Source organism: Condylura cristata, unplaced genomic scaffold (assembly GCF_000260355.1).
Source record: "Condylura cristata isolate star-nosed mole 26May11 unplaced genomic scaffold, ConCri1.0 scaffold00029, whole genome shotgun sequence".
NCBI lineage: Eukaryota > Metazoa > Chordata > Mammalia > Eulipotyphla > Talpidae > Condylura > Condylura cristata.
In genome coordinates, this window is record NW_004567130.1 from 22,316,416 (window position 1) to 22,336,722 (window position 20,307).

Here is a 20,307-nt window from a genome sequence, read left to right on the forward strand (position 1 = left end):
TGGTTTGCAAATGAGATGGCTCTGAAATCTGTGAAAATTGTATGTTTATCACTTCTCTTGTGATGAATGTGCTTTGCCTTATAATCTACACAATTTTTGTCACCTTCAAAGTTTATTTATATCTGTTAGTTGCACAAGAGAAGAAGAATAAAATAATTTTGGAATTGGAAGGAGCCTTTTAAAATTCCCTCTCCTTTAGATTGCCAGAATTTCCTTCACATGAGGTCTAGCAAATGCTAGGATGCTATAGGATTTGACCATCCAGTAGGGGAGGGGGGAGGAAAGGGGAGTGGAGCTGGAAAGTGGGTGCTCACAGTGGGCCGTGGTGGGGGAGTGTGGGAGAATTGGTGGTGGGAGAACTCTGGTGATCACACCCGAGGGGAGAGAGTCTCCATTGTGAAAAAGTGATCAAGAATATAAAGCAGTGGTATCAATAGAAAAATACATTTCACAAAACAAATAAGAAAGCCCCGAATTTGTAGCTGATGTTTGTACACCCAGAAGGGTAAGTGAAAATAAATCAGCCCAATAAATTGTAAAAATTAAATGACATAACATAATATTTTCAGAGATAAGGAATGTCAGACCAGGCTAACCCTCACACTTTATTCAGTTATTCAAGTGGCAAAATAAAGACTTTTTCACATATTAAGTTAATAACATTTATTTTCCACAAAAGTATATTAAAACAACTATCACAGTTTGTAAAATTAAGGCAAAATTTTAATATTTTAAGAGTATAGGATACTTTCAGAGAGTTGATGGATTATAGTCTAAATTCCACAGGGGAGATTAAAATCTGTATGGAGTAGAATTTTTTTTTGTCTAAATGGGAATTTGTATTTTAGTTAAATATTTGAAAAAGAAGTCAGTGGTTGTGTTTGCACAACAGTGTGAATAAACTTAATGCCATTTAAAGTAGTTAATTTTGTGTACATAATGATATGATTACAAAAAGAACATTAGTTCCCATGTACTTGTGAAAGGGAAGATATTTATCGACGTGAAAACCTCTATCTTAAAGGACAGAGTGAACAGTTCACACTGGCATCAACATGTTGATTTATGTCTTCGTACTTCAACTCTATGCAGTTTTCACTCATTACCTAATGTGAAATTAATTTGTTTTACAGGAAGGAAAAGCTGATGCGGTGTTCTCAATGCCGAGTCGCCAAATACTGCAGCGCCAAGTGCCAGGTAAGACTGGCCAGGACGGCGTGGGAGGAGCGCGGCCTGCGGTGACGGTGCCCGGGGAACGGGCGGTGGGGATTTCAGGGGAAAATGCACACTGCAAAAGTGAAGGCCGATGTAGTGAACATATTTTAAAAATTAAAAAATAAATACACCCCACATGACCTTTGTGTAAAAAAAGAGACTGAAAATAGGGGAAACCTTCACATTTTATGCCTTTTTTGGGTTTGTTTTTAAAGATTTATTTATTTGTGCACACAGAACTGGGGTACAGGCAAGATGTGGGGGTGAGAGGATTCACCAGAGACAGAGCTGGGAGCAGAACAGGCAGATTGAGGAAGCACACTGCTGAGGGGAGCCCCGGGAGACAGGAGGGGTCTGCCGCGCCCTGTGGGTCCCTCCCTGGCCGGCTGCCGCAAGGGCTGCGGACAGCTCCCTAGTGCTGAGATTTAACTGCTTGCACCACCAGGGAGGGCCCAGACTCCAGATTTTTCGTTTCTTTTCTAACCTTAAATTCTTGCTTACATTGTGACTAGGTTTAGTTTTCATTAAATATTGTATTTCTTCTTTTGTTTCTTGGATTTTTGTGTTATTTCATTTTTAGTGAGATGCATTCCAAGAAACACAAAAATAAAAATATATGTTTTGGGGGATTTCACGCTTGAAAGACTGAATATAGAACCACGGAGCTGCCATATTGCCCGAGACTCCCCTTCGATGGACTTCCTTCCAATCTCATTTACGCCAGCATTTACTTCCTCTTTTCTATGAATGTTTTTCCCCCCAATGCTACTTCCTCTTGTTGTCTGTATTCTAGAGGGAAAACAAAACCAAATCAAACCATTTTATGAATAGAATGAGTAGAGGGAGTTTGGTGGGTGGGCCTGTCACTTTGATTCATGATAGAGCATGTATTTTTTACCACGTATATTAGCTGTTTACTGTAGCATCTATAATAATGTCATCATTAGATATACTGTTGAAGGTAATGGGAAAATAGCTAGCAAGATGAAAGGTGTCATATATAACAGCAGCCCGTCCTTAGGCTGGGATGGATGGGGGATGGGAGGCGTTTGTAATGGCGGTGTGGGAGCCCACGGTTGGCCAGGACATATGCATTTAAACTGCTCTGTTTATTTTAACCTTAAGGTATAGCACTCAACATTGTAATTATTGTGGATAGCTACAAAGCATCGCAAAATTAAACTGACAAGCGGAATTATGAACAGTAATGAACAGGAGGCAAAAGCATTTGGAATAAAAATTGATAGAGAGAATGTGAATTTATAGCATAAAATCTATAATATGTGTGCCCTGGGGGGACATAACATTGGCTCGCTAGTTTGGTGATTGTTAGGAGGTACCACGCATTAATGAGCTGTCTCTGAGAAGCCAGTGCGGATTGCAGTTTGGGATCGTTACTAGTACAAACTACCTTCCCTAACTTACGTGCTCTGTGTGGGTTCTGCCATGCGCTGCGTGAAGACAAAGCATTCTCTTAGCTGAAAGAATGTTAATACACTAGTGTCCACAGAGAGGGAAGAGAAGAAAGGTAATAGTTTCCCAAGAAAACACCCAGTTACCCAGCCCCTCCTGGGGACATGCCTAGACCGGCAGGGTCGGCCCAAAGCGAGGTCACAGACGCTCAAGAACTTGCCACCTGTCTAAGGCACCTGCTTGTGGGCGATCATAGGATGGAGCCAGCAAGTTTGGGGCAGGGAGACTAACTAGAAAGTCAGCGTCTGGATCAGTGAAATCTTTAGCATCAAAGTCTACCAGGTTCTCTCTTTTATATAATACTCCAGTATTTACTCAAAACCATGCCCATAACTCAGTGTTTTGCAGCTCTTGGCCGTACAGACTTTTAGCTACTTCTTGTTTCAGTCACTTTTCACCCCAGTTCTCTCTCTGGCCTTAGTCTTTGATTCCACATCCTTAGAGATTTCTGCCTGACAGATTAGCTCCCCTCTCAGAAAAGGCTTTGGAGTTACCTTCCCCTGTTTCTCAGCCTCTTGCTCTCTATTTTCTAACTTTCAGAAATGAGGGTGAGCCCCTCATGTATTGATGGCCCCCCAACCCCCCAAAATAAACAACTTACAACAAAATATTATATTTTAGTATGCAAATGCTCAGGTTTGATTAGACTAGAAGACATAATTAAGCTCATGTACTTTAATCTATCCAGCATTACTATGAGAAGGGAAATAAAAAATAAAGGTCCTAAGATTTGTTGCCTTGGGAACTTAAAGTGATTTTACCTTCAGTGATATGATTTTATGAAATATTTTCATTAACTCTTGTTTAAGTTTTTTTTTTTTTAAAGTGCTGCCTTCCCTTGATTTACTTAGAAAATTTAGTGCTAGTAAGACTTCGTAAAAGCAGGCCCTCCCTGGTGGCGCAGCGGGTTAAAGTGCAGCACTAAGAAGCTAAAGCCACTTCCGTATGAGTTCGATCCCCGCCTGCCCCGGAGGTGACCCACAGGGTGCGGCAGACCTCTCCTGACCCGCCCGCTGCTCCCCTCAGCAGTGGACTTCGTCGATCTGCCTGTTCTGCTCCCCACTCTGTCTCCGGTGAAGCCTCTTGCTGCCCCTGAGCCTCTGGTCTGTACCTCAGTTCTGTGTGCACAAATAAATAAATCTTTAAAAAAAAATAAGACTTCATAAAAGCAAATTTTTTTTAGATACAAAAGGGAGTTTAGTTTTAGGCTCAGATAATTAGCAACCTATTTGTCATACTCACAGAACATCTGATAGGATATTTGTGAGTAATGTTGGATTTGGAGCAATTTTTTGCTGTGTGGAACTGTCCTCTCTCGAGGATGTCTGAGGCTTGGCTCTGGGTACTAAGTGCTCCAAGCTTTGTGACAAACATCAGCACCCACATCACTTTCCCTGTTTGCTCTCAAGATTGGGATTTTCCTGAGAAGTACTGATTATGTTCTCACTCATTATGTAGAATGTAAAACATGACAATGTGTGAATTCTGACATGTTTGAGTCACACATGTACTGACACATGGAGGTGAATCGCATCTTCATGTATGTTGGTTCACATCTAACACTCTTCTGTTGTCTTGTGTCTTAGTTTCCTTTGTCTGACATCCTTACTTGTGGCTATTGTTCACTTTCAATTACAACAACAGAAAACATTACAGTTAGGATTGTGAACAAAATCTTAATTACATTGTGTATTTGCAGTCGTGGAAGAGAATCGGGAAAAGTAAATCAAGAAGGTTGCCTTTGAATAACTGGCAACTATATACTATGTCCTTTTGGTCTAGACCAAGGTTAAAATTTGTTGAATGATGGTTACTTAATTCTTTTTCACATGATTGTCAAGTTTTGCTTCAAAGCCCAGTGCAGTTACTTAAAAGATTTCTTTGTAAGCCTTGTTAATGGAATTACATTAGTGAGCCTTATGGTAAGATGTAATGGGGGAAGCTGAATGATTAATCATAACAATTAATATTTTACAAACATGGTTTTTAAGATCATAGTAAGAAATAAAGATAAAGTGTGTTTGTCTGAGTTATTCTTGCAATCTAAGAATATCCTTAAGAACATTTTGTCTAGCTAATGTTAATTACGTTAGAAATCTAAACTCTTTTTGACAGGAATTCTCTAAAATTTGGGTTTTTAATTATACAGGTCAATTGATTCATTACCTAGGGGTTCATTTTGTAGAGCCATCACTCTGGTCTACAAGGAGAATGAGCTGCTCAAAACTGAAGGTTTTTAACAAAGGAATTGTGGGAAAACTCTTGTAGGAGAACCAGCCTTGATTAAAATCTTGAGAGCTTTTAATCCAAACCATCTCTGCCTTGCTTTACTGGGTACAATCCTATTGTACTTATCCAGGTTTTGAAATAGAGCCAGAGGCTTTCTTGGGGCTGACACAGGCTAGAGTCTCTTTCAGGCTTTTCAACTTTTACTACCAAATGAAAACTCCAGCACCAAAGTTATGGTTCTCTCTTCAATCAGGAAGTGATATCAAATTATCATCATTCTAATTTTCTTTCAGTGCAAACATGAATTTGTGTACTTAACCCACTTTCGTCAAAGATCAGAGGGAGGAAAAAGTAGGTAGGTTTCTGAGGTAGTGGGCACCAGCCTAGCTAAAGGATGATGGTATCAGGGCAGACTCTGTGTTAAATAAGTTATACACATTTCTGATTGTAGACCTTAATGTAACTTTTGGTAAGCTAATTTTTTTTTTTTAATCTCTTAAGTGGTGGCTACATTATGTGGTGTTTCTGAAACTTACTGATCCATGGAACCTTATAGTTTTTAAGCATTTTATATATAGGTAGTTCTTATTGCCAATCAAGTTAAGCTCCCTGAACAATAGAAACCTTTTCTTTCAATGAATTATATGTTAATAGTATACCTTTAAGTGAGCACAGACAATTGCAATAGCAATGTGAAAGGCATGATAGTTGTGAACTATATTGTTGAGGGCATTGTTCAATATGTGGATTCATAACCACGAATAAATAAATCCCTCCTGTGATTTAATACTTGGTAAAGCTATGCGTCTTTCTTTTCTGTCAGATGAGAATTATCGAAGCCATTATGTTTTCTTTTTTGCCTTGCCTGTAAGGCAACTCACATAAGTGTAATGTATAAACATTGCAATTACTTAGCTCTCGTGTTTTGCATACTAAGAATTTTTATTTTCCCCTATTATATTTAGGTCATTTGGTAGCTAGATCCCAGCTACTGAGTCTTTCTTTCTTCATCTTTAATATAAGGATGATAATGACCACTCAGTTTATTGTGAAATGTTCTTTTTTAATTACTTAGTTCTGTTTCTGACATGCTGTAGAATGCTAAGTAAATGCTAGAGAACTTTTTTCATGATTTTAACATTTTTTTTGTTTCTAATTTTGCAACTTTATTTCATACACATCTTTACTTTGAAGGAACTCAGTCTGGTTTAGAATTTTGTGAAGTATAAATACAGAAAGGAATGATGCATATCACATTCAAAGGAGCATTGGCAGAGTGAATGGGAAGAAATGAAAGGAGGAATTTTGACAGAGTGATGCATTTCTTAGAGACAGTGTCTCTAAGATAATCGCTGCAGAAAGACCAAGACTCCTCCAACGCCTTGACACGGGCAGTCATTCTGAGCAAACCGCTGACTGGAACTTGAATCTGAGTCAGTTTCAATGTACCTATAATACTTTTGAAGTTTTCAGTTGTTTTTCCCATTTATGCTGTAAGTGGAGAAAAAAGCATTCCTCTTAGGGGGATTTCATAGACCTGGAAATAGGGAAACTTTTTTTTTTTTTTAAATAATTTCTGAAATTAGAATGAGTGGGGACATCAGGTTTTTCAGTTTGAAACTATGGAGTTTCCAACCTCCAGATGAATTTTTTTTTTTTTTTTTTAGAATATTGTAGCTACTCACCAGAGCTGAGCATCAGGCGCTTTGGGTTTCGTTTCCATAAAGAAATAGACCCATGGAAGGGAGCCACATTATTTCTGATCCTAGACACAGGACAGAATATCCTAACCTTTACTCCTTACAGCTCTAGTGCTTTAATTTCGGTGACTGGCTCATTCATGTTTTCAGCCACACCAGTGTATTAGTATGGTCCTAGGTTAAGTGACCATATAATTTTTTTAAAAAAGATTTATTTATTTTTTGTTTATGCATATAGAACTGGGGTACAGGCCAGAGGTGCAGGGGCTGTGAGAGGCTTCACCAGAGACAGAGTGGGGAGCAGAACAGGCCAATCCACAAAGTCTACTGCTGAGGGGAGCAGCGGGCAGGTCAGGAGATGTCTGTGGGACCATGTGGGTCCCCTCCAGGGTGGGGATCGAACTCATGCTGAAGTGGCTTAAGCTTCTCAGTGCTGTGCTTTAACCCACTGTACTACCACGGAGGGCCCTGACCATATAATTTATCTTCCAAACTAGACACTTTTCCATAATAAAAAAAGGCCACCATTAATATAAGCCAGAACAAACTGGACATTGCGTCATTTTAACTAATAATCTCTTTCTATGGCCTCAAAACCAGAAAGCTTTCTTTCTTTCTTTTTTTTTTTTTGTATGTTAGTCTGCTATTTCTGTGGTTTTCAAATTCAGGTTATCTGCCCCGTTTTGATTTTCCTGAACCATATGTTTTATTTTCTAATTTGGAATGATATTTTTTTCTTGTATTCATAATCACTGTCTATTTTTGGACCCTACTTAGTCAGATAAAAGACTATCCTATAAATTATTAAGTAAGCCATAATCATCCTTTCTTTGGACTCTATCAGCCAGGTAATAGCCAGTGGGCAATTAAAGGACAAAGGTAAATCTGTAGCTCTTAATGTCCATGCCTGGAAATTGCATACTTGGCAAAAATTGAATCCTAGGTCATTAGCAGTGCTAGAATATTGCTTTCATTTTCTATTTTGCAGTTATATTTAGGCTGTTGGAATTAAATTAACGTTGATGACTCGCAGTGTTCAAAACCAGTGTAAATGAACGTTAAATTTTTATGTCTCTCATGATTTGTCCCCTCTCTTGTCGAAACAGAAAAAAGCTTGGCAGGACCACAAGCGGGAATGCAAATGCCTTAAAGACTGCAAACCCAGATACCCACCAGACTCTGTCCGACTTCTTGGCAGAGTTGTTTTCAAACTTGTGAGTATAAAACTTGTGAAATATGCTTGCGTTTTAATTTAACAAAAGCAGTTGAAGTTGCATGGACGCTTATATTTAAGGATGAATTTAACACTTGTTAAGTTGAGGTAGAGGTGGATTCTCCCAGGGAACATTTTAAAACAAGAACTTGCTTCTAATTAAGCACAGCAGAGGTCACGGTGGTGAAGTGCACAGTGCCACTTTGATCACCCCGTGAGTTCCTGGGCAGAGAGACATCAGGCCTCTATTTGGGCATGGGATGTTAGTAATCTTATTGCTTTTACTTTGTACTGAGATACACAGTAGAAATGCACCAGACAGGTGTATAATTTTTTGGTTACCTCTTCAAATGGGATTTTGATTAGTTGATAGTTTAATTTACATTGAAGATAACTTAGCCTTTTTCTTTTTTTATAACTAAGATTCATTGAAGTTGTTTCTTTAGTCCTTTTCCTTTCTCTGCCAATATATCTAGTAGATTCTGTGAAATCCATCTGGTGACACCTTTCAAAAAAATTTTTTTTTTGCCAGACTTTTGCATGAATATCTGTTTCTCAAATTATCTCAGACTCCAGCCTGTCTTGTCCTGTTGTTTATTAACTTTTTTTTTTAACCTATAAAGTTAAATGGAGAGCTTTCAGAATATAAAATTATGGTTATACATCTAAAAGTAATACAACATTTTATGTCAATATATTTTATTACTAAAAATGGACTTAAAGTACCAGAAGAGTATTATTTGCTGTTTGCTTAGTCCAAAAACTAACCTCTGCCATATATATATTTACTGATCTTTTAAAATGTGTATACTATATTGAACTTGAAAATACAAATTTATTTCAAACATTAATAAATCTAGAGCACCTTGTCAGGATGTATTTCCTTAATTACTGAACGTTAAAAGTATAATAACTATTGAACTCGAGTTTGGGTTTTTTCTTTTCTTGCTTTTATCAGTACTGAAAATACAGAGAACCACTTGTAGAGCAGAAATAGGTTACTACAGAATTATCAGTGGGGTGAGCTCTGTCTCTACCTCAGACCTGTTGAATCAGAATCTGATACAGAACGAGGATTATAATAATAGCTCCCTTCTGTTGAGCCGTACTAATTCCAGGCCTTCTGTTCATTTCTGTACTTACTGTAACTCATTTAAACTCCGTAACAACCCAATCAGTCAGCGGCTCCTGCTCCTTCTCTGTTTTAGATAAGGAGACGGACTTCTCTGGACTAAAGTTGAGTAACTTGCCCAAGAAATTCCACAGGTTGTAATACGTAATTAATTTTAATAACTAATAATAAAATGTGTTCCATGATACAAGTGTGTTGGTAAAGCTGAGGGAGAAAATGAGAATGTTTATAAAAGTTGTTCTTGGAAATTGAACTGTTGGGTTAAATTGTCACTTTGCTTTTATTTTAAAATTGTTACTGATTGGGGCATGGATGGGATTAAAGAGGGGGAGAACTCATGCTCTTGCTGAAGGACTCCAGGGCTTTGGGGCTTTGGTGGTAGTGTGGTGTGGTGACGGATCTGAGGGGGTGTGAGCCTACCCCCTAAATCTTCACATAGAGTTACACAATTTGCCTCACTAAAACAAACAAAAAGTCCAAATTTACTATAGGTAGGCACTAAACAAGTACATAAATATAGAGTTGCCACTGATTAAATTATTCATGCTGAGAAGGTCACGAGAAGGAATAATATAGAACATTATTGTCTTTTTATTGTCTTTTAGTAGAGTTCTATTTAAATATCTAAAGACACACAAACATTAAGTTAATTTTGCTGTTTTCCCCTTGAATTTCATAGATGGAAGAAACACCCTCCGAGTCGGAGACACTTTACTCATTTTATGATCTGGAGTCAAGTAAGTGATTATTTAACAGCATCTGAAAAATATTTCTACCATTTATTTGCTAAGCTGGTAAATTGTTTTATTTTTGGCTGTGTTTCCTGCCTCTTTATTCCTTGAGGCAAATCTCACAGAATTTGTCATGATTCTGTGTATGACTGACACATGAACTTCTTTCAGGCTAACGTGCAGGACAGGCAGGAAGTCCAGGTGACAAGGAACTTTTCTTCTGTCTCTCCCTCCTTTTTCCCTTTCTTCCCGCTTTCGGTTATTTTTTTGAATGTCAATGTTTAATTTCAGGGTGCTTCTTGGGAACCGGTAGGTTCACTGGTCCTTTAAATATTAAGGAAAGTAAGAGTACAGTGGAGAGTTTCCCTGCTGCACGGACCGCTCTCCTCAGCTACATGGCCATGACCAGGCTATTTAAGACAGAAGCCTTTCCAGAGCTGGGTGGTCAGTCGGTGTCAGGCTGCTCTTCTTCTTTGAGGATGTAAATGACTTCCACCCAAAGCTAGCTCCCACAGTGCATTTGCTGCTTAGTTGAATGTTTCAGGTTGGAGATCAGAAGATCGAGTAGAGATTTATGGTTCTAGGATCCTAAGTGCTCAGGATAATGAATTATTATTTAAGGAATCATTGCCTTAATTATTCCATTGAACAAGTAATCGAAAGAAAACACGGAAACCTGACAGGAGAAACAGTGATGCTCTAGTTCAACCTGACACATATTTTCAGGTTGTAATACAGAACTGATGAGTCATTTTTTCTTAGTATATTACTGGAGTAATTAACACCCTTTCTGTGAGTTTTATTATTCACATTAGCCCTGCTCCGAAGCAGGGTCATACACGCTGCCTTAAGTTAAATGCTTTCAAACGTTATTAATTGAAATCTGCACTCTTAGCCTTCCATCCCCTTGTGGTATAAATGAAAGTGAGTTTTTAGAGCTGCTGTCTTCACTTTGAGCCTCCTTCTGTTTGAACGCAGTGTTGCATTGTGCTTCTGCAAACTGGAAGTAACTTGAACTTGAGATTTCTGTGGTTGATTCATGTTTTCTTCGTTATGTACTTTTTTTTTTTAAATGATTTATTTATTTATTTGTACAGAACTGGGGTACAAGCCAGAGATGCGGTGGGTGAGAGGATTCACCAGAGACAGAGCGGGGAGCAGAGCAGGCAGATTGACGAGGTCCACTGCTGGGGGAGCAGCGGGCGGGTCAGGAGAGGTCTGCCACGCCATGTGGTCACCTCTGGGGCAGGCGGGGCTCGAACTCATGCGGAAGCGGCTTTAGCTTCTCAGTGCTGTGCTTTAACCCGCTGTGCCACCAGGGAGGACCCTCTTTATGTACTTTTTATAGGACAGATTTCACTTATTTGAACTTTAGCTGAACCTTTTAGTTCTCACTTTCTGTTTTTTTTGAGATTTTGGTGTTGATCTGCTAGTCATAGCCGTATTATCAGTTGTTGTGTGGAAAATCTGTTTTAATTCATTAGGAATTTATGCTGGTTTGAACAAGCATAGGAGATGGTGATGTAGAAAATCTGTGACACACATCTTTACTGATTTGGGTTTGAATACATTTTCAGCTATACGCATATTTATTTTGTTTTGATAGGTGTTTGATTTTTTTTTTTAGATTTATTTATTTGTGCATACAGAACTGGGGTACAGGCCAGAGACTCAGGGGTGGCGAAAGACTTCACCAGAGACAGAGTGGGGAGCAGAACAGGCAGATCGATGAAGCACACTGCTGAGGGGAGCAGCGGGCGGGTCAGGAGAGGTCTGCCGCGCCCTGTGGTCACCTCTGGGGCAGGCGGGAATCGAACTCAAGCGGAAGTGGTTTCAGCTTCTTATTGCAGTGCTTTAACCCGCTGCGCCACCAGGGAGGGCCGATAGGTGTTTGATTTTATATCATAGATGAAGTTTGGCAGAGTTTAATTAATAATGTATGTATCACGGTAATATAGTTTTCAGAAAATTAAAAAAGAGACTTATTTGCTCCCCATCAGAATGGACTCTCAGGTGGAAAATATCTGATTTAACAGTTGTCAGTGAGGACCTGAGAATTATCCATGAAAGGTTCACTTTTGATTGTGTCCTGTATATTATTTTTTAAAAAGATATTAACAAACTGACTGAAGATAAGAAAGAAGGCCTCAGGCAGCTGGCAATAACATTTCAACATTTCATGAGAGAAGAAATCCAGGATGCTTCTCAACTGCCGTCCACCTTTGACATTTTTGAAGCCTTTGCTAAAGTAAGTGCTGAGTTTGGTTTCTTTACTAAGGTTACATGTCAGACCTTCACCCATATTGCTGTTGCCCCATGAAAACTGACGACCCTTCATATTTCTATCATTCCCACCTTAATGAATAGTTAGAAAATGCATTGTTTATATTGAAAAGGGCACTTGCATGCTTAAAAATCAATACTTGAATTAAAGGCTATGGTATAATCGTCAGCTCTTAAAGATTATTCTCAGAAAAAAACTAAGCTTTATTTTCTATGAAGGAAACAGCCTGTTCTTTTCTTTCCCACAAGTTTTAGTTTGCTATTGCACTCATTTTGTTTGGTGCTGGTGTTATAGTGTCTTTGAAGAGAGAAAATTTTATTTGAATCCGCTTTTTGATAAATTCTAGCTGATTTTAAAGTAAACTCTATGTGGCAATATAACTGTGTCTGATTTTAAAATATTGATAGTTGCTAAAAATCCATTTAAATGTCTCTTAGGAGGTATCAAAAACAAGTTTATTTTAATATTGCGTCTGTGGTCTTCATTGTGACCTCCTGAAGTGGTCTTTTCAAAAATGATTATACAGTCACTTTTGGGGCTCGTATCTCCAAATATTCCTCTTTTTCCTCCACTTCCTTAGCACCAATGTTAGTCTGCTACTGTCTACCCCCTCTAAACACATGTGAATAATAATTGACAGTTGTAGTTTAATTATAGGAATTTGTTGTATAAACACATCCTGCCCACTTTTGAATATGCTGATTGACTATAAAAACTATGAGGAATAGAAAGGAGAAAGGATATCTCCAGGGGAGAGTGTCAAAGAGGATTTCACACAGGAAGTAGAAATGAATGGCATCAATTTCAGAAGAGGCTATGTGATGGGCAGTATTGCAGACAATGTTTAGAAGTGCTGATAAGGATGAGAGAATGCTGGCTCATCCAACCCCCCGAGCTGGGAAAACTACATTGGCCTCCCCTGCTCTGGAAAATTTAAACAAGTACTCTCCTATGCAATATGTTTCTTATATTTAGTGATTAAAATAAGAATTTGAATAAAAGCTTGATGTGTAAAATGTTTTACGCTGTGCTGACACAGCGCTCACGAAGCTGGTGGTACCTCTAGAGTTCCCATAGAGGGCGCTGCAGGGTGTCGATTTGGTTGGATGAAGAAACGTGTGAATTCCTTGAAGCTCTATTTGCCTAGCAGGTTTTTCTTTTTAAATTTTGATCATTTGTTACTTGTGCGTTCTGCTAACTGGAAATAAAAATATAAGGTGCCAATAAAGTGGTGGTTCCCACTGACTGTAGAGGTGGCCAGGAGTAGGAGAGGAACGGGAGGTATTTGTGAGTGTTAGCACAGGAGAGATGCCTGTGTTTATTGTTCATCAACAATCAGACCACGTTTGTCTGCTGGCTTTTGTCAAAATGTTGAGGGAAGAAAAAATGATTACCTCCATTTTCCAAGTACCTCTCCTTCCTACCCCGGCTTTTTTTCTTTCTACTTCTCCCTTCACACAAAATTAGGTTTGACGTGGATTCCTCTTGATATGGCAACTGCTATTTTCAATCTACTTTCTGACTTATAAACATGGCTACAAATATAGAAAAGGTGCATACGACTGCGCCTTCTTTTTTTCCTAAGATTTATTTATTCATACAGAACTGGGGTACAGGCCAGAGATGCGAAGGGTGAGAGGCTTCAGCAGAGACAGAGTGGGGAGCAGAACAGGCAGATGGACTAAGCACACTGCTGAGGGGAGCAGCGGGCGGGTCAGGAGAGGTCTGCCACGCCATGTGGGTCACCTCCGGGGCAGGTGGGAATCGAACTCATGCGGAAGCGGCTTTAGCTTCTCAGTGCTGCGCTGTAACCCGCTGTGCTCCCAGGGAGGGCCACGACTGCGCCTTCTAATGGAAGCTTGAGAAGGTGAGACAATGATGATTAAAGAGAGCAGACTTCAGTGGGTGGCTGGATCGGATGATGGTCGAGTAGCTTCCTCGCCTAATAAGTGAAATCCTCTCAATTCCAAATTCTTCATCCCTCTTTGGGAATGCCGTTACCTACTCCACAGTCTAAGTGAGTGTTAGCTGCGAAGTTCGTTGAGTGAGACACGCCACTCGTTTCCATGCTTGCTGCCCTACCTCACAGCTTTGCTTGTATCTGAATCCAGAGCGTCGCTTTCATCGCTTTTTCTGGCTCTCGGGGCTGCGGACACAGCTGGAATTAGTCGGGTGTTTGCCACAGTTGTGTAGTGTTGGTGTCTCTTAGCGAGCTGAGCCGTTCCGACCATGTTGAGAATAAATGTTGCTAGGAACTGGCATGATTTCTCTCTTTCTTTTTTGGGGGGGCGGAGTACAGGCCAGTGGTGCTGAGAGGACCCACCAAGACAGAGCGGGGAGCAGAACAGGTGGATCAACAAAGCACACTGCTGAGGGGAGCAGCGGCTGGGTCAGGAGAGGGCTGCTGCGCCCTGTGGGTCACTCTGAGGCGGGGATCGAACTTGCACAGAAGCGACTGTGGCCATTTTTGCAGTGCTGAGCTTCAGCCCGCTGCGCCACCAGGGAGGGTCAACAACTGGATGATTTCAGCCGAACTGTCCAGAAATCATTTACTTGCCCTGCGTTCACAGCAGCGTCATAATTTCCAAGTCGTTCATGGGATTTTGTGTAGGGATGATGATAGTTGCTTCCTGTTGTGAATGGAATGTTTCTCACACATGCGTTTTCAAGGGGTGGAATTAAAATATGAGTCCTTTTGTTGTCATGTTGTAATTCACTGAAATGACATGGAGTGTGTGTAGTTCTCAATTCTGTCCCTCAAAATATATATTGATAATTACTGGTAATGTGTAGTAACAGCCTAACTTAATGTCAGTAGACCTGATTTTGAGCTTGTTTTCTGCACATGTAGATTTTTGAAGATTATTGTACAGGTTTCTAGAAAAATTCCCTTCATTTTGGGGGGGGGGGCTTAAAATTTCCTTTTCTAAAAATGCCTTTGGTAGACTGAATAGAAATATGGTGAGCTAAACAATAAAGTAGAACATGGTTAGTTGTCTAAAAAAAAAAAAACACTTCAGAAACAGAGGCTAAGTTGGAAGCAAGAAAACCAGAAGTGCCCTTCTGACCACATAACACATGCCGTTGTTAGTTTCCAGAGGTCTACAAAGTACTTTTAAATTTTGCAATATTGTACAACTGCTGCAGAGTTTTTTGATTATAAATTCCACAACTGTTTGAAAAGATGTTTTCCCATTTTTCTTTCAAACAAAACAAATGGTTATACGTTGTTTTTGTTCTTTAGGCTACATATGTGACCACCAGAACTTGCATTTATAAACTGTAATTTTTAATGCTGTTAGTGGCAGCTGCTTTCATAACATACATTGTGGTTGTGTTTTTTGAACGTGAGGATTTTAAAAGGCTTTTTTTTTTTTTTGTATTGTGATACTTAAATTTTCAGTTTCATTCTGAGTAAAGTCTTTTTCACTTATTCTTTTTTATTGGTGGAGAATGTGTTAAAACAAGAATCATGCTAATTCCTAACATAAGAAGAAATTCTGATTTAATATTTTTGATCGAGATGTTAAGAACAAGATGTAAGTAAACAATGAGGTTGTAGTTACGGTTATGTAATGGCTGACACCTGCCCGTAGACTTAAATTTAATAAATAATCTAAGTGATATTCTGTATAACCTCCCAATTTTAGTAAAGTGTATGAGTCAGCATGGAGGAAAATTACTAAATAGTTCCCTTTTGCCCATTTCACCCAATGAAAAATGGTAGCCCTCGGTAAAAAGCAAGGAAAAAAATGGGGCGTGATCTCTGTTGTTTTAAATCTTAAATTTTCAGTTCTGTTTGCTCTCACATCTTGGGTACACTGGTGCTTTGTTACTTCAATGTTCTGAGGCTCATTTGTGGGAAAACAATATTGCCTCCATGCTCTGAGAGGTCAGGAGTGTGTGTGTGCTTGCCACGGAGTGTTTCAAGTGCATACAGGACCAAGTATTCAGCCTGTTTGCTGATCGGCTCGGTTGGGCATCCCTACTGTAGCATGCTGGAATGTAGTAAAGAAAGCTGTCTTTTGAATTAATAAAGTGATGAATTATCTAATTACAGAGTTGATGTGGAATGGCAGCATGATAACTTTGACTGCATTACTAAATGATCCCAGTGACTGATCAGATGTGCCTGCATTCCATTAAGGAAAAATATGGCATTAAATATTTAATACTAAAAGCGAGCAAACACACCAGGATTGCTAACTTCCAGCCACCACAGAGCATGGATCCACACATTTGGAGGTAGCTGCTACATGAGCCACTTCTCTTGTCACTTAGAACAGCTGCTAGAAGACTTCGTTACTGGGATTATACCTCTCTCTGGCTTTAAGTAAAGCAGGCAAACAGCCAAGACACTTAACAGTATGCTGATCCTGGCATGCTAATTATGAAATGCTGATGCATTTAGGATTTATGTTTTTTTTTCTTTCTGTATTATAATAGATCGAATCTCTGAGTAAATTCAAGAGACAATAATTCTCAAAAATATTTTTCCAAGTAAAGTGACATTTGGAGTACACTTGGCCTTTCAAAACAAAATAAGTCATGTGTTTTTAATGATGGTATTTGTTTATAACGTTCTTCATTTCCAGCCATCCAGTCAATATTTCTCTTCATTTACGTGTAAATAACATGTGATGATTTAGTGAATGTTTATCATAGTTAAAGACCAGATGCCAGCTGACTGTTGAAGTTGGGGAGAAGTAGTTAATCAGCACTTTTTACTTAATACCTGTGTTGGTGAAGGTTATGGCTTATGTCCGGCTGGTGCTTTAAATAAAATTGTTGCTGGATAGACATATTTGCCAAGCCTTGTTGCCTTATATACTTGTGTATGACATTAATATACATTTTAAATTTTCTTTTTTATTAACACCCCCCCCCGTAAGCTGTAGCCCCCAGAGCTTTCCTGCCACTCTGTTACCCACAAACCATCACCATGTTCCTCCCTAGTTTGCCCCCTCGCTCTCCCAGATATCTTTACAGCTTTGACATGTCATTGACACATAACACTGGGTAAGTTTACGATGTATGATGTGGTCATTGGATACATCTATCTACAGCAAGATGATTGCAATGGTAGGGTTAGATCACACGTCCATGAGGTCATATAATGAGCATTTCCTTTTTGTGTTGAGAATATTAACGTGTAGTTGGAACTTTCAAGTCTGTAATATATTCTTGCTAGCTATAATCACCGTGTTGTCTATAAATTCCCAGAATTTATCCATTGTATAGTTGTATCGTTTGACCAACAATTTCACACTTCCTCTACCCCCTTCTTTTCTAATACCAAAGTTTAATTTTACATAGCCAGAATATTTAGACTTAGCTACACTATAGGATTATTGCTATCAGCGTTTGAAACTATTGAATAGTTGGCTTTGTCTACAGTGATGTTTCAATCTCAGAAATTCTGTTTGTCTGTGTTTAAGTAATTGTGACGTTCCAAGTCAACTAGATAGCCTCCCTTTAGATAATTCAGTTATAAACAACTTCTGCATTATATAATTCACAGTATGTGAATTTGTCTTATGCTCCTTATTTTTTGTCCTATCTTCTCCAAAGAGCAAATGGTTGGTAAACACTGGTCTTTGTCTTACATTAATAGATTAAGGGATTTATCACAAGTTTCCCAGTGCTTTACTGCTACTTTTATTTTTTATTTTAACTTTTTAATCTAGAAAGTGTTTTGTTTATCTTCTATAAGAAGCATCTAAGTTATTATTACTTCTGCATATGAGGAAAAGCTTAAGGTATCTCTAGTTTTAAATAAAAAAGCCAGAGTATTCACTTCTCTCTCCATTTCTCTACACTGTGCTGTCTTCTGGCAATTTTGTGTTAGAGCACTAATTAGGTACAAAATCCAGAGTGAGAGAAATAAGAATCTTTGATATGAGTTCTATCACTAATACGGAAACATTGTTATAGGTAAAGCTTTAAATGATTTAATTAGGATTCTCCTTGATTTCATACAGGTCTTCCTCATTTCTCATCTATTCAGATCTATATCATGTATCATGTGTTATATATCAAATCTACAAGCACAGCTTTTAGGATAGGAGTGCAGGGGGCGGGTGTTTCATGTCAAATGGTTTCGAATTATTGCTGCTGCAACTCTGAAAATAAAGTTCATTGGAATTAGCATGGAGTTAAAATAGGTTTTGAAATGAGGATTCTACTGCTTTGAAGTGCTGAATATTAAAACTTTAATTATTCAAGAGATTGGGTCCATCTTGTTTTCAAGCCATTACTGGACAGGCCTTTTCCCTTATGATTCTATAAATATTAGCATTTGCAGTTAAAGCATTTCATAATGCAATAGAATAAATATGCAATATGGAAAAAAATCCTCTTTGACCTGATTGGAACCTCTTTTGTATTGGGTTGATTTACTTGACTTCAGAATGTATACCTGAAATTAGTGTTACAACAGATAATGTAGAGGCACTATTTTGAACAGACTCTTGCCAACTGAAAAAGCTTTGGAACTCTGTGTGGCCAGATTTGGAAACTGTGGACCTGATTCCAAGTTTTCATTAAAAGTTTGTTCTATGATGATGCTTGCAGGAATCATTTATCGGGTCTATACACTTACCGGGTATGTGCAGAGCTTATTTTAGGATCAAATTAAATTAAGGTCAATTAAATAAGGCCCAGTATTCCAAATACTTGTTACAGCATTTCCTGGCTCTGATGGTGGGCAACATTTTGTTGAAATAGAGCAACCCAACAGCTGAAAAGACCCTCGCGACTTGCTAGCTGATCTAAACATTTTGCTGGAAACACTGTCAGCTGCGGGTTCTCTTTTTATGGGTATTCTGCCTCCACGAATGACTTCACTTGCCTGCCTGTGTGTTGAGGACACCCAGGTCTCCCCTTCTAGCGGGTCATTTCTTGTGACCTCCGATTCCGTATAATCCACTCGTAAGAGACACTCGACCTGCTGATGGGCCGGAGCTTCAGAGGAGACGTGAGCACTGCTCACTGCTCTTTTTCACAGTAAGATGTGTTGCTGCTCCACCTTTTCATGTTTTGGCGTCAGCTTCCTGACTCAACCGTGCCAGAAACTTCTCCCCGCTCTCTCTCCTCTGTATCCCTGCTTATGCTGTGTTTGCAATAGCTCTTTTTAAAAATTTTAATTTTTTAAGTTTATTCATTCCTCATCCTTTTTTTTTAAAGACTTATTTATTTATACATACAGAACTGAGGTACAGGCCAGAGATGTGGAGGCTTCACCAGAGACAGAGTGGGGAGCAGGACAGGCAGATGGACTAAGTACACTGCTGAGGGGAGCAGCGGGCGGGCCAGGAGAGGTCTGCCGCGCCCTGTGGGTCACCTCAGGGCGGGGATCGAACTCTTGCTGAAGCGGCTTTAGCTTCTCAGTGCTGCGCTTTAACCCGCTGCGCCCCCAGGAAGGGCCCTCATCCTTCATTTTTGTGCAATGTACGGTTCCCGGTGAAAGCCCCACCACCCCTCCCCCGGCACCATCTCCACAGTCCGTGTGCTCCTTCCCCTCCTGCCCTTCCCTCTCTCGCCTCCTCCCTACAGAATGACTCTGATCTTCTGATCTTTAGCTGCCTGATGATTTTGATTTTTCTTCATTATGGTTATTCCTCCACCCCAACCCCACCCCATTCTTTGTTTGGTTCCTCTACATTTTTCGCTATTCATGAGACCATTTGATATTTTTCTTTTTCTTCTGGTTTACTGAGCATAACCCCTTCCAGTGCCATCCATGTTGCTGTGAAGGGTATGAGTTTATCATTTTTGATAGCTCAGTAGTAGCCCGTCGTGTGTGTATGCATGCGCATGTGTTTCGGTTCCTCAAACTGCTAACAATAAAATATCTCTTGACTGTATTTTTTCCTGCTGACCTAGTTCTTGCCTTTTTATCCCGCCGAATGGCTCCAACTGTTCTTTTTTGCCTCTTACTGTGGCCTTGAAGCTCGTTTTTATGTATAGATACATGTTTACACACATACATCCATACCATTATTTGAATGTGAACCAAAATGTCATATTTGGATTCTATACTTAAAAATATCTGTGATTCTCTACTGCCTATCATATAAAATCAAAGTTTTAAAATAGGGCATTTGCTTTGCACATCCTACTAGCTAACCTCAGGCTGCTTTCCTGGAGTTGGATGGTTGCTTAGGTAGACACTGAGTAATGTGAGGTGTGTTGAGCATTTTCCTAGCACATTGTGTGGTGGCCAGTGAGTTTCAGTGTGTTACATTGTCACTTGCATTATGCTTTTACACCTCCAGATGTTCACATTGTCAGTGTTTCTCCAAGCTATTAAAAACTTGATAGAATCTTAA

At 39.3% G+C, this 20,307-nt stretch overlaps 1 protein-coding gene across 1 annotated transcript in view; it reads left to right on the forward strand.

The window, feature by feature from the left end:
* The first annotated feature begins 1,132 nt into the window (after nt 1-1,132).
* Nucleotides 1,133-20,307, forward strand: part of SMYD3 (SET and MYND domain containing 3) — a 395,478-nt gene continuing 376,303 nt past the window's right edge. The window contains exons 1-4 of the mRNA XM_004691039.1: nt 1,133-1,197; nt 7,724-7,831; nt 9,642-9,699; nt 11,805-11,941. Coding sequence (XP_004691096.1) covers nt 1,147-1,197; nt 7,724-7,831; nt 9,642-9,699; nt 11,805-11,941 — 354 coding nt within the window. The 5' untranslated portion in view covers nt 1,133-1,146. The remainder of the gene's footprint in view (nt 1,198-7,723; nt 7,832-9,641; nt 9,700-11,804; nt 11,942-20,307) is intronic.